This window comes from Chamaea fasciata, unplaced genomic scaffold (assembly GCF_029207755.1).
Source record: "Chamaea fasciata isolate MVZ Bird 193981 ecotype frontalis unplaced genomic scaffold, bChaFas1.0.hap1 SCAF_4, whole genome shotgun sequence".
NCBI classification, from domain to species: Eukaryota; Metazoa; Chordata; class Aves; order Passeriformes; family Sylviidae; genus Chamaea; species Chamaea fasciata.
This window is the reverse complement of record NW_027094089.1, coordinates 72,675,949-72,690,248: the sequence shown is the minus strand read 5'-3', so window position 1 is coordinate 72,690,248 and position 14,300 is coordinate 72,675,949. Positions and strand designations below refer to the sequence as shown.

Genomic DNA, 14,300 nt, shown 5'->3' with positions numbered 1-14,300 from the left:
GATTTGGTGGTTGTGATTTGAGTGGTTTACGATCAGGCTACATTATAACTTAAGCCGAACAAACACGGCTTTGCAAGCTTATTGCCGCTGGGGCTGTGTTATCTGTCCATGTCCCATGAGTGGGTTGTGGTGCCATGAGAGGCTACCTAGAACAGAGGATAGACAGAATTGCAGCAATCAAGTGGGTATTTATTAAGTAAGATAAGCCTTCACATGATACTCCTTGGGCAGTACAAGAGCCTGGCCATGGCTCCACCCAAGATGGACTCAAGATGTACAAGCAGTCACAAAGTTTCACACTTTTATAAGTTTTGGTCTATTTACATAACCATGGGGTTAATTGTCCAATTACAGCTTCAGGTTATAAAGTCCCATCCTCCCAGATTGCTCTCCTCAGTTCACTGTTGTTTACACTTCTTTTGGCCTGGAGCTGCAACAGTGTCCTTGGTTCCAGGGCTGGAAAAGGATTGTTTTGTCAAACTACCTTGTGGGGAGAACTTGCTAACACCTTATGTGAACTTCAGAGTTACATACTAATCCATGTATGGATTAGGTACAGGACCTGGAAAATATGAAAGCTTAAACTTAAGACATCATTCCCTCCTTTCAGAGGCTTGACAAGGCCTCTACCTTGTCAAATCTCTATTCCAAATATCTACTAATAATAGGCATTTAATAATTGATAGATATCTAACAACAGTAAATATCTAACAATAGCATATCTCTAACAGTAAATATCTAACAGTAGTAATGTTTTGCACAGTCAGCTATCATGCTAAGAATAATGATTACTATGAACAGTTCTTTAGGCACAGAAGAGGAATCATTTAAAACGTTTTTGGATGCATCAGTCTCTGTTTTTTTCAGCTTTTTCGGGAGCAGAAGCCTTCTTAAACTAAAACCACTAAACCCCAATATCTGGCTGTTTTTCGTGACCTGAGTTTTCTCTGGCAGCTACTCAGACATCCTGATTGAGCGGGAGGTGCTGATGCAGAAGTACATCCACCTGGTGCAAATCGTGGAGACCGAGAAGGTGGCGGCTAACCAGCTCCGGCACCAGCTGGAGGACCAGGACACAGAGATCGAGAGGCTCAAGTCAGAGGTGTGTGCCAGACCCACCAGGCAGTCACTGATTAGAGCATTCTGCTGGGTGCATGGCTGTGGTGATGCCCTGAGAGGCTACCTAGAACAGAGGCTGGACAATGTTAAAAGAATAAAATGGGTATTTATTCGAAGGCCTTCCAAGGATACTCCTTGGGCACTACAAGAGCCTGGCCAAGGCTACATCCAAGATGGATGCTGTGTCATGAGGTTTCACACTTCTATAACTTTTGGTCCATTTACATATTGGGATTAATTGTCCAATTACAACGTCAGGTTATGAAGTCCCATCCTCCCAGATTGCTCTCCTCAGTTCGCTGTTGTTTACACTTCTTTTGGCCTGAAGCTGCAATGGTGTCCTCGGTTCTGGGGCTGGAAAAGGATTGTTTTGTCTAACTAAGCTGTGAGGAGAACTTCCTAACACTTTATGTGAAGTTCTGAGTTATCTACTAATGCAGTACAGAATCTGGAAAATATGAAATCTGAAACTTAAGACGTCCGTGGTATTCGGTATTTCTGTAGTATTCTGTGAAAATGGCAGAACCCAGTGAGGTTAATATGTAACAGTCACTCCAGTGACTCCTTGGATAAATAATTTTCTTTGAAATACTGGGGCCTGTTGCGTTACTTTTCCTGTCGGGGTGCTTAAGATGTCACACTGCTTTGCAGAGTGGCTGCCACTGATTGCATTGTTTCCTCCCTGCCTTCAGGTTTGAGTTTGGCTGTGATGGTGTTACGGGCCGTTCCAGACTGCTCTGATTCCCTGGATGTTGTTGAAAACCTTGTTGTAGTCTCAGGCTGATAAAGCCCAAAAGACAGTTAGTTTTGAGGACAGGACCTGCTTGTTCTGGGTTCCCCATTCCAGCTGGACAGGGATCTGTACTGGCCTGAAGTTCTCCAGTCTCTGTCCCCAGATGTGTGCTGGTCATTCTGTGCCCCTCCTCGGGCTGGGGGAAGGGGAAATTTTTGTTCTGTTAGTTCTTCAACCAAGGGTTTCATTAATTCGAGGAAGCATTTAATGAGTGTTTGGTTTTGTCAGATTGTAGCACTGAATAAAACAAAGGAAAAAATGCGACCCTATCAAGGCAACCAGGAAGATGAAGACCCAGATATTAAAAAAATTAAGAAGGTAAACATGAAGTCTTTTGTGCTTAAAGGGAGAAGGGTGGGATGAAGGGTGTACTTCCATATTTTGGTCTGTCTAGTTTTATTTATTTGTTTTTTAAGTATAGTCAAATAGCATGTCTTCCTTTGCCCTGCTCCTACTTAAATCTCTTAAATTCTTTATATTTTAGTGCCACAATAATCTTGTGATGTATTTGCATAAAATCCTTTATGGAACATGTCTAGTTTCTGTCTTTTTCTGGGGTGTGCAGTTTGATCCAGGGTCAGCACTGAGCTGGTAACTTGATGTGGGTTTTCCTTTTCATGTAGGTTAACCGTTGTTGCAGAAGGTGGGACCCCCTTTTAGTAGCAAGAGAGCTTTGACTCTGTATGTAATTCACTGCATTCTGCATCTTGGTCATTTTGACATGTGGCCCCTTTTATTTCTAAAATTATTTTTTCAAAGTAAACTGATACCAGTGAAATTTTGCACTTCTCTTTCAAGATGAATGATCTTCACATCAAGATCAGGGCACAGACATAATAAAATTTCCAGTGACCAGATGTAGACTTCTTCTGTAATCTTTAATCCACTTGCAGCTTCAATAGATATTGTGCTTAGTTAGATTTTTCCATGACATAGGGGTGCTTTTCAAGAATGCCAAAAAATCTGTCTTTGAATACCATGTTTGTTGCCTTGGTGTCTGATACCCAGCAATGTATTGATACATAGCTTTAAATACACATACCAAGTGTTATCTGTTCAGAATGGAAAGTAAATTGAGCTTAAAAAATCATTTGAGAATTCTTAAATGATATTAATAATAATGATGTTGAGTCTGTGTTGGAATGTGTTACCTGGCGGCATTGCAGGATGCCTTTGGGTTATAAGAGAAATGTTTTAGGGGGAGGAAGAAGGAACTGCACTTGTGCTGAAGGGAAGGGGACAACACTCCCCCCCAACTTTCCGTACAAAATTCTCTTCTATGTATGCCATGTTTTACAGTCTGTTTCCTGGCAACAATTATGACCCTTAACAAACAGAAATGTTAAATATATTTAATTACAGAACAATTATATATCAATAAGGGAACATTTTTATTTTTGAGCAAACACTTTTATTTTTGATGATCTTTTTCTACAGTGAAGAGCTTATGATAAGTCATGTAATGTGGTCTTTTTCCTACTTTCTTTTTCTGCATGATCCCTTTTTAGGTTCAGAGCTTCATGCGGGGCTGGCTGTGCAGAAGAAAATGGAAAACCATTGTCCAAGATTATATTTGTTCTCCTCATGCAGAGAGCATGAGGAAGAGGAACCAGATAGTTTTCAACATGGTGGAGGCTGAGTCTGAGTATGTGCACCAGCTTTATGTCCTGGTGAACTGTTTCCTGCGGCCCCTGAGGATGGCAGCGAGCTCCAAGAAGCCACCCATCAGCCATGACGATGTCAGTAGCATTTTCCTCAACAGGTATAGGGGATTTATTTGGGATTTTTGTTTGTTTGTTTGTTTTGGGAGGTGTTTTGTTGTTGTTGTTGTGTGGATTTTTTGTGTGGGTTTTTTGTTTTTGTTTTTGTTTTGTTTTTTTTTCTGGTGTGTGTGTGTGTGTGTGGGTTTCCCTGGCTACTTGTTCCCATTCTGGTTCAGCTGAAGGCAGAGTCCTGGCCCTTGTTTCATCTCTGGTGCAGGTGGTGTCAGTGAGCCAGACATGTTTCCAGGACTGAAAGACAAAGGTGCTGCAGGTGATGCTGTTGGAAACCAGCACAACCTCTTCACTTTCCTGCATTCTGTGTCTTCCTCTGCTAGAGGGAAAAAAGGATAGATGGTGCCTCTTGGGGCAGTTCTCCTAATTTTCTGTCACCTTTTCTCTTTCTTTTTTTCTCTTAAGAGAGCAAAACTGGACTTAGTGGCCTCATATGATCCCACTTAAGACCCCGAGGATGAGAATGTCAAGGCTTCTATTTTCTGTTGTCCTGCCTAAGGAGTCTCATTCCCTCTTACTTGTCTTTTCATATCCTGCAAAAAAAACATTGTTCTTTCATTAGGCATCCAAGAACTGCTGTAATGAGCATGTTCAAGTAGCCCAGGAGGCATCTAACATTAGATACAGGATTGGGATTGCATCCAAGCCTGCCCCAAACTTCTGAGAAATAGAATATGTTCCTTTAGTCATGAGGCAGGTTTCCTTTCCCTTGTTAGAATATGAATACAATGTTAGAATATTTATATTGAATACTACAAGTTTTTTAGAAGCACTGAGCTAGTATTTTTAAAGAATGCAATAAAAAGAAGCACTTATTTCCATAGCAATAACTGTCTTCTGGTCTTTTTCTAGTGAAGGGCAAAAGAGGAAGAGATGTTTTTCTGTAAATTATTAATCAGAAAATAAAGCCAGAATTGTCTTGTTGAGTGTTTAAATACTTGTTTTTCAGTGAAACAATCATGTTTCTTCATGAGATATTTCACCAGGGCTTAAAAGCAAGAATAGCTAACTGGCCGACCTTAATTCTAGGTAAGTTACTTTATTTTCTGTAGGGGTATAACTTTCATATATATTTTTGAAAATTCAGTGGGGATTTTTTTTTTCCTAAAGACATGACTTCTTAAAAGTCCTTTTTGAAGGGGATACATTTGCAGAGGTGTAGTGGGAATCCCATGTGGGCAGTAATGGTCTGTATATGAGAATTTCTCTGCCCTAAGCATTGATTAGACTTGTGTTTTTGGTAATACTATCTGACCATTAGGTAATCAGAACAACCATCACTGGGCAGGTGAAAGAGCTATGCTTAGTGTTTCTAAATTGTCAGTATATTGGAAACAGAGCTGATTATAGTAATTTACTTCCAGAGAAAACATTGCTTTCTTTAAAAATACATTTCAATTCATGGGTAGCTGGGGGGAAAAAAAGGCATTTCTCTTCTTTTTCTAGCTGACTTATTTGACATTCTGCTGCCAATGCTGAACATATATCAAGAATTTGTTCGGAATCATCAATATAGCCTACAAGTGCTGGCAAACTGTAAGCAAAACAGAGATTTTGACAAACTCTTGAAGCAATATGAAGCCAACCCAGCATGTGAGGGCCGAATGCTGGAAACTTTCCTTACCTACCCCATGTTCCAGGTACCACCTGTGTATTTTTTTGTGTATATTTGATTTTACTGTTTGGTTCATTCATTTTATATTACTGGCGTTGAAATCGATTAAAGGCTTTTCTTGCTTAACTAGAAATACTCTCTTGAAAATTAGTTTAGTTTAATTCATTTTGTTGTTTCAAGATTCTGCCTGTAGAGGTGTCTTCCCCAGCTATGCTGGCTCATCTTTGTTCAGTCTTAAGAATGTTGAGGGGGAGTGTGGGATGAGGATGGCACCAAAGAAAATTGTTAAGGAGCAGTTCTTTGACTTAGGACCCCTGATTATAAAGTCCAGAGAGAGATGATATTCAGTAACTTAGAGCAGCCATAAGCCACCTTACTGGGAATATGTTTTGTATCTTTCTCCCTGCTTTGTTCCTGAGTGACTTGGTCTTCAGAAAATGAAAAAAAAACCAAACTGCAAAAGTTTTGAAAACTTTCTTACCCTCCTGATATTTTACTGTGATCTGCCTGAAATAGACATTTGCAGCTGTTTTAAGATGTCTGTGAAGCACTGGCCTGAGAATTTTGTGTCTTTTTCATTTAACCTGACATTTTCCTCATCAAAGGAATAGTGAACCCCCTCAGATTGTGCAGTTATTGACCAGACAGATAGGGAAAAAAAGATAAAAGGGGCATCAGTGACACTTATGTTAGTGGTAGTTATTCATATTAGCCTAAGGAATCATTAGCACCTGCAACAATACTTTTTTAACTTTTGAAGTGGTAGATTTTAAAGTTTTTATGGGTTTGGGGCTTTTTTTGGGTTGAGTTGAAACCAGGTCAAGGGAGGGAAAGAGATGGTCCTGTTCCTGTGTGATGAGGAATGTTATTATGTCATTGTTGATGACTTTCCACTTGAGCATAATGTTGCCTCTCCTCCTACATAAATCTTGTTGTGTCAGACCAGTTATGCTGCACCATCACTTGGTTCTGGTTAAAAGCTCTGAAGGGTCCTTCTTTCTGTGGTTAAAAGCTCTGAAGGGTCCTTGTTACCCTGTAGCCTTTCATAGTCAAATACTGGACATTCTTCAATCTCCTTTTGTGCAATGTGAATTTTATCTGAATGCAGACAGGTCACCTGGTATTTTCAATGTCAAAAGAAATTTACATGCTCATAATCTATTAAAATTGAGGGAAGGTATATATGGATTTACTGATATTATACCTTATTGGTTTCAAGATTCCCAGATATATTATAACACTTCATGAACTTTTGGCTCACACACCACACGAACACGTTGAGAGAAAAAGCCTTGAATTTGCTAAATCTAAACTAGAAGAACTTTCAAGGTAAGATTTTTCTACCTTATGTCTGATAATTTTGAATTTAAGGTTTTAAAAGTTTTCTTTATTTTTATTTGGTTTTGCTGCTTTAAAAAAGATATGTGTTTTAAAGAAAAGGATCAAACCCAAACCAGAAGATAATGAAAAATAACAAAAATTTCTCAGTGTAATATTTTGTCTGTTCTATTTTTCTTTTTTTTGGCAAATTTAAATCTACAAGTGTCTCCTTTTATTTTGGTATGGGTAGAATCGAAATCACTATAGAAACCACCTACTCCTGGGTTATGAACAGAGCCGTTTTCTCTACATAAAGGAATTTTATTTTTCTTAATTTAAAGAGAGAATGGCATTTCAAATAATCATGGTCTTGGAAAGTACTTAGTTCTCTATCTGTGTTACAATTTTTGTGTGCTAATGTGAAAATTGACTGTCATATATGCCTCAAATAATGCCAGATAAGCAGGAACTAAAGATGTATTCTGAGAGCTGATGCTCCCTGTGGAAACCTGCAAAATGAAGTTCTTCCCTGAACCCCCAGACCTTTCTCAGATGTTCCTCTCATCAGCCCAGTGAGAAATGTGTTTCTCCTCTCTGGGAAAGGCAGTTTTCTGCTGTGCACAAAGAGACCATGAGTGAACTCCAGGATATAAATATTCAGCGTCTGGAGTATTCACTAAAGATGGGCTTAGAGAATAGTTAGTTATAAGAGGTCTGCACGAGCAGATAAATCAGCTTTGGGGTGGCTTCATAAGTCAGAGTTCATTGCTGATCCAACTGATCCATCACTGAACATTCGGAACTGGAGTCTGAGATTGACTGATCCTCTCTGCTCATAAAGTCAGTATAGACTGCAAATATAAAATAAAATGGGTCATTTCTCTTCCTTGAATGTAGCTCTGAGGGAAGAGGAGATTCCAGAAAGTGCAGTCCAGTCCCACTTTAGGAAAATATAATTACAAGATCATATAAACTCCTGGGTTGGTTTCAGCATTAAAAAAAAAAAAAGAAAAAGAAAAAAATAAAAGTAAACCCCTGTATTTCTCTCTGTAAGGGGAGGATGCCTATTTAAAAAAGCAGTGAGAGAAATGAGATGGTGAAATATCAAGGCTGTGGTTGTTAAGGGGGGAAGGGAAGGGAAGGGAAGGGAAGGGAAGGGAAGGGAAGGGAAGGGAAGGGAAGGGAAGGGAAGGGAAGGGAAGGGAAGGGAAGGGAAGGGAAGGGAAGGGAAGGGAAGGGAAGGGAAGGGAAGGGAAGGGAAGGGAAGGGAAGGGAAGGGAAGGGAAGGGAAGGGAAGGGAAGGGAAGGGAAGGGAAGGGAAGGGAAGGGAAGGGAAGGGAAGGGAAGGAAAAAAGGAGAGGAGAGGAGAGGAGAGGAGAGGAGAGGAGAGGAGAGGAGAGGAGAGGAGAGGAGAGGAGAGGAGAGGAGAGGAGAGGAGAGGAGAGGAGAGGAGAGGAGAGGAGAGGAGAGGAGAGGAGAGGAGAGGAGAGGAGAGGAGAGGAGAGGAGAGGAGAGGAGAGGAGAGGAGAGGAGAGGAGAGGAGAGGAGAGGAGAGGAGAGGAGAGGAAAAAGGGAAAGGAAAAAGGGAAAGGAAAAAGGGAAAGGAAAAAGGGAAAGGAATTGAAACATTGAGATGTAAAGATGAAGGGGGACAGAGTGGGACCTAAAGCCATGGAGAGGAAATCTACAATGTTCCCTACACAATTCTAGGCAAGGCTTCCCTGTTTGTGGCCGCCTATATTAAGGATCAGGTTCTCTTCTATCAGCTGTGAAGTGTTTGTAGCTCAGTGGCATCTGTCAGATGTGTTCAGGAACAGTCACTAAACTAGTCTGGCAAAGTTGGCTCCACTGCTGAAAAATCAAAATGATCACAAGAATGATTTGAAAAGATGAGGAAAAAAAGGCAAGGGACCTGCTCTGGAGTGATGAGGCACTGGGTGGGTTGATCTGGTCTGCAGCAGGTTGTGAAGGTCATGCACTGTGTCTTCACAGACACAGCAGGTGTGAGACACGTTTTGGGGAGATAAAGTGCATTTTGCTTTGTCCCCACCAGAGTGATGCACGACGAGGTGAGTGACACAGAGAACATCCGGAAGAACCTGGCCATAGAGAGGACCATAGTGGAGGGCTGTGACATATTGTTAGATACCAGCCAAACCTTTATACGCCAAGGTAAGACATTCCTCTGCAAAACTGCCCAGTAATCATGAAAAAAACTGCACTAAAGGCAGCAGGGCTCACACTGCCAGCGTCAGGCTGGGCACTGCACTTGTCAGCATCCTGAGCCTGCCCCCGGTCCCTGCAGGGCAAGTTACAAAATGCTCTGAGAACAAGTGATTCAGTTTTGTGCTGTTTTCTTCAGGAGCCATGAAAATAATCAGCACGTGAGTGGCAAAGCCCCCATGGGACTTTCTGCCTTTCTGGACTCTGGTCCCAAGGGGATGGAGCAGGGGAAGAGCAGCACTCTTTTCCTTTCTGTCTGTTGATGATAGCTTTGGAAACTTTCTGTTGAAAATAAGTTGTAGCAGAGGTGTAATTTGTTGTTCAGTTCCAAAAAACTATGATAGAATAACATTTCCTTTTTCAAATAAGGGACAGTTTTTGCCAGGAACTGCAAATTGGTTGCAATTCTTACTTGGTGGTGTTTACTTTAACTGCTTATTTTTCTCCCTTTTATAGAATATTTTACTTTTGGATCTCATAGAGCAAGTTACTGGGTTTGTACACAGTAACAACAGATCTGTAGTGAAGGATTTTGACAGGTTTTGCTCCTTTGTGCTGAAAAGCATTAAATATACTAAGAAAAGGTTAGGAATATAATTTAGGTGCATCCTTTCATAAAATCTTTTCCAGATGACCTCAGCAGAACATCTGGTATTTGATGAGGCCATATTGCACCTGGTAATTATTAGGTTTTCTATACGTTTTGAGATGCATTTTGTGCTGCTTCTGTAGTTACATGGCCAAACTATTTAATTTTCTGTAGTAACTTCCAATATTATTTTTACAATACTTGAACAATATTGTTTTTGCAAACCCTACTGAATTACTTGATTCTTCATTAAATGTATGCATTTGTTGTATCTGAGGTGTTTTTAAGAGTTATGAATATGGCTTTAATAATAAAGACAAGTTGTTTTGCACCCACAACCAAAATATTATAATGCTGTGGTTATTCTAGATTGACTTGTACCATGAAATCTAATTAACTTTTAGAATTTTTTTCAAGATTATTACAATATGTAATACAAATATATATTTTTGTTTATTGGGATTTTCCCGTTAAGACTGACTGGTAATGTTTTGCCTCTATACCCACTGAACAAATGTAAAGTCTGAATAAATTACTGTTGGTGTAATTTAGGGCCAGGCCAAACCCTGTAAGCAAATTAAATTCAGATTTATTTCTAGACACACAGTCAGAGGACAGTGGACGGAAGTGTATGTTACACAAGGTTGAATCAGTTTATCTGGTGGAATATCCACTGCATGTGATTCTGTGCAAGGGCAGAAATCTGAATAAAGCAAATGAAGTAATGGAGCCTATTTTCCTTTTAGGTCTGACAGTGGGGTCACTTTGGCAGTGATGCCCATCTCCTCTGATTTCAGTTAGGCTTCTCTTTGTTGTGTTGATTAGTGCAGATGGGCACAGCAACTTCTGTTTCAGGTTAAAACAGTAGAGAGGTGCCACTACCTTTGTTCAGGCGCTTTTTTTTTTTTTTTTTGGTGGATATTAATTATAACTTCTTTTTGTGTTACAGACTTTACATTTTTTATGAAGAGTTTGATTCTGTTGAGCTGTACATGTTGAGACCATAGGAACTGTTCTGGCAGTGTTTTGCAGTGCAGATTGTGATTTCTCGTTTGAGTTTCTTGGGGTCTGATTTTCCCTGCCTCTTACTTAGGTAGAGATTTTATAGTCAGGCACACAAACAAGTGAGGAACATTTTCTTTGTTAGGCTAAAGGACACTCATGGAGTCTCAAATCTGTTGACATCCAAGCAACTGAGCACCTTGAGCCCTTCTGGTGCCTTCAAACACTCTGATGTTTCTGCCATCTGCTGCTGTGAATTTACCTCTACTGATAAAGGTACCATAACCACAAAGTCATGCAATAGCTGAAGTTGGAAGGGGCTTTGGAAATTACCCATTCCAGCCTCAAAGCAGCACCAGCTGGAGGAGGTTGCTTTCTGCAATGTCCAGTCAGTATTTTCTTGTTTCCAAGGGCAGAGGCTCCACAGCCTCCCTGAGTGAGCAACCTCTTCCAGTGTTTAACCCTCTGAGCAGTAAAAACAAACAACAAAAAAAGAGTAAAAAGCCCAAAAAACCTCCAGTGTGGGGAAAACCAGACTGAGTTGGTAAATCAGACACTTCAATGTAAACTTATGAATATTTGGGTTTTGTTGTTTATGAATACAGCCTTTTATATTCCTTTGATTGAGCAAAGGCTGAGAGAGTGACTGTTGAAGTGTTGAAGATCTGAAAGTGCTTAGGACTGTGGCTGGATAAAAATTCGTGGCATTACACTATTGTCCAAACTATACTGTTAGTGAATGTTCTAAAATTAGCTTCACTTGCTTATTGCATCTGTACATAGGCCAATTGTGACCATTTTATTCCTTAAGAGGAAATCTGTGGTAGAGCCAATGCCCAGTTTTGTTAACCACTAGAGCCTGATGAGAATGCCCAAGGTCCTTGCTTGGTGTGAGCCATGCAGATTGTGTAGGTGTGTTCCTTTCCACAGATTTGTAAGAGAGAAAATGCAGTCTCTGTTTTCTGCTTTCAGAGAGAGGTTTGCTCTGTTTTACCTTATTAAACAGTATTTCAGCTCTGTGCAAGAACATTGTTTAACCTTCAGCACATTATGGCAGAACAGAGTATGTTTGTCCTGAAAGCATTCTAAGGAAAATAAAAACAAATAAATAAAAGTAAACTGTAAGCATATCATATTTATAGGTACTATTACTCTGCTCTGCAAAGCAGAAACAAAATGTATAGATTGAATATTGCTACCCTAAATGTGTAGATGAAATTTTAGGACTAGAAGTACCCTTGAATTTTGTCTGGGAGTTATTTTGGACATGCTGGCCTTGCAGTGTGGCTTGAGGGACCGCCAGTGTAACATGGAAAAGTCACTGTTCCAACACATGGAAATGGTCTCTTCCCTCTCTCTTTACAGCTGAGGCAGGTTGGCTGTTTGTCCAGGGGAAATACACAACAGCCAATAAATATTTATGGGTTTGAGTCAGAATGTAAGTGAATCTGAAATGTTCCAAATTCCTGTGCAAAATTCTAGGCATAACTTCACTATTCTGTTTTGGTGGTATGAGTTGTGTTATACACATTTAGTCTAAATGTGAAATGTCTGTCAGAGAACACTGTTCTCTGGTGAATGTACTGCTGTGTATTTTTCTGTGTCAATAGAAGTTTACGTATTATATAGCCTTATAACTTAAGGCTACTTAAATATATAGAGAGAGCTAAGAGTAGAAAAAAATGTAGATAAATAGCAGCTTTCTCAGTTACTGCAATTTCTCTGTTTGTTAATTTAAGATTGTGTATGTGAACTTTGAGAAAGATAATTCTTTTGACAACACAGAGTAAGAATTGCTAATCTAATATTTCATGGATAATTCTGTCAGGCTGGCATTGTGTCAGGATGCTGCCACTACTTTGGGCTTTGTTGCAGCTGTGCTAGTTCGTATCTGGAAGAGGCAGGTCAAAGCCTTCTCCTCCTGCTTGTTCTGCTGTGCAGCTCCCTTTGCATCATCAGCTTCTCAGTGCTTTTGTGACCTTGCTTCTATCAGGGAGCTAAGTCAGCTGCCTCTTCCCAGCATTATTTTCCTGCTGGTTTAGCTGTATGAGTGCCTGATGCTGGAACAAGACATGAGCCAGTGTAAAGGTAATAGTGAGGAGGGATGTGTGAGAATGAGACTAGGAGGTCTCTTATCTGCCCTGTCTGCTAACAGCAAGTTGTGTGGTAGAAATCTTTCTGTTTAATCTACAAAGGAGTTGCACTTCACCACCAAATTTAACTCCTGCTCCAAATTTGGAGGTGATACACATGGTGGGATCAATCATGGAAAAGTTGGTCACAGACTGAGATGTGAAACAGCAGAGAAGCAGAGCTGTCCCCAGCCTGGAGCTCTGCAAAGCAAAATTCAGGCTTATGTAAGCAGGTTCAATTTAGTTCGGGAGTGTTTTACTGGTAACACATTTCAGATGAGCTGTGGAGCACTGACAATTATGCAGTACAAGATAAGAAGAAGAAATGTGCTTCATTTCCATCTCTCTTGCACATGGGCACACACACAAACTCTTTTCCACCAGAAAGAACTTTTCCATATTCTTTCCATTCTGTCTCTTTGGTTTGGAAGTGCCTTGTCTTTTGCAGGTGTAGTGGCTGTCAAAGTGGTGTTTGCTGTTCAGCCACATTTTCTGATCAATGGCCTCTTAGTGTGTTTAATTGCCTAATCAGCCCTAGATCTTATCCTGCCATGTTCACAAGTGTTAGTTTAGACTGTACTTGAGTCTATTTATGATGAGAACAAAGGGAACTTGTGCAGTAGAAAAGGGATTGACTTGTGCTTAAAAGAGACACTGATGCACATTTATACTGGAATGAAGAGTTGCGTTAATTAACGTAGTCGTATTCAATGGAAAAACAACTTGAGCACTGCCCACTAAATATTAGTGTAATACAGTAAGTTTTGCACCTTCATTACCAGGTTCCCTTATCCAAGTCCCCTCAGTTGAGAGGGGAAAGCTGAGTAAAGTTCGCCTGGGCTCATTGTCTTTGAAGAAAGAAGGGGAAAGACAATGCTTCTTGTTTACAAAACACTTTTTAATTTGTACAAGAAGTTCAGGAGGAAAACTGCATCTTCTTAAGGTATGGATTTTATATTATGATTTAAAATGAAAACACATGTTTGGTGAGCTGTCAACATTTTACTGTTTTAGGGTTTTCACCTGAGCTTTGCATTAGTGGCTATAAACAAAAATGGAGTGGTGCACAATGTTTAACTGCTTTCTCTTTTCATTGCAAATGATAGAATTCAGAAAATTTTCATTTTTTTAGACCCAGTTAATTCTAGTAAACTGAACATTAGAAACAAGGCATTGATGTATCTATTTGTTTGAGGTAGTGAATAAATTCAGTGTATCTAGCACTGAATTTAGGTCAGTTTTTAGTGCATAAATCAGTCAGTACAACCCTGCAGAATTGCCAAAGAACATTTTCCAGTGCTCTAATAAAATTAATTTTCAAAGTAATTTCTGTTTTCCTGAACAGCATGTTCTCTTAAACTAAAATGTCATCTAAGAACAATCTAGTTACATTTGTTGGGAATCAGGCTTTCATAATGCTGCCTTATGGGTAGTTCATGGAGTGGCTTATGTTGAATGGAATTTTAATTTGGCATACCAAGAGGTTATTAAGGTTCTTGTGCTTTCTCACTTTGCACCTCTTAAATAGTTCAAGTACTTATGCAAAATAAATACAGTCTAATGGAACCTTTAAAAAACCAGAAGATGAAATTCTAGTAAACTTTTTTGGAGCTTGTGAGCAAGTCTGCGTGTGCCATAAATTACAGCATGGTAAAAGTGAAATAAGTTTTGTGCATTGTACTATTGATCTGTTGGATTAAGAAAAATATTTTATTTAATCTGTTTGGGTTTA

At 39.7% G+C, this 14,300-nt stretch overlaps 1 protein-coding gene across 1 annotated transcript in view; it reads left to right on the top strand.

The window, feature by feature from the left end:
- RASGRF2 (Ras protein specific guanine nucleotide releasing factor 2) overlaps positions 1 to 14,300 on the top strand; it is a 114,660-nt gene that overhangs the window by 43,840 nt on the left and 56,520 nt on the right. Inside the window, exons 3-10 of the mRNA XM_066181959.1 lie at positions 955 to 1,102; positions 2,141 to 2,230; positions 3,421 to 3,674; positions 4,637 to 4,716; positions 5,134 to 5,327; positions 6,522 to 6,631; positions 8,676 to 8,794; positions 13,351 to 13,511. Of these exons, the coding sequence (XP_066038056.1) occupies positions 955 to 1,102; positions 2,141 to 2,230; positions 3,421 to 3,674; positions 4,637 to 4,716; positions 5,134 to 5,327; positions 6,522 to 6,631; positions 8,676 to 8,794; positions 13,351 to 13,511 (1,156 nt within the window). The remainder of the gene's footprint in view (positions 1 to 954; positions 1,103 to 2,140; positions 2,231 to 3,420; positions 3,675 to 4,636; positions 4,717 to 5,133; positions 5,328 to 6,521; positions 6,632 to 8,675; positions 8,795 to 13,350; positions 13,512 to 14,300) is intronic.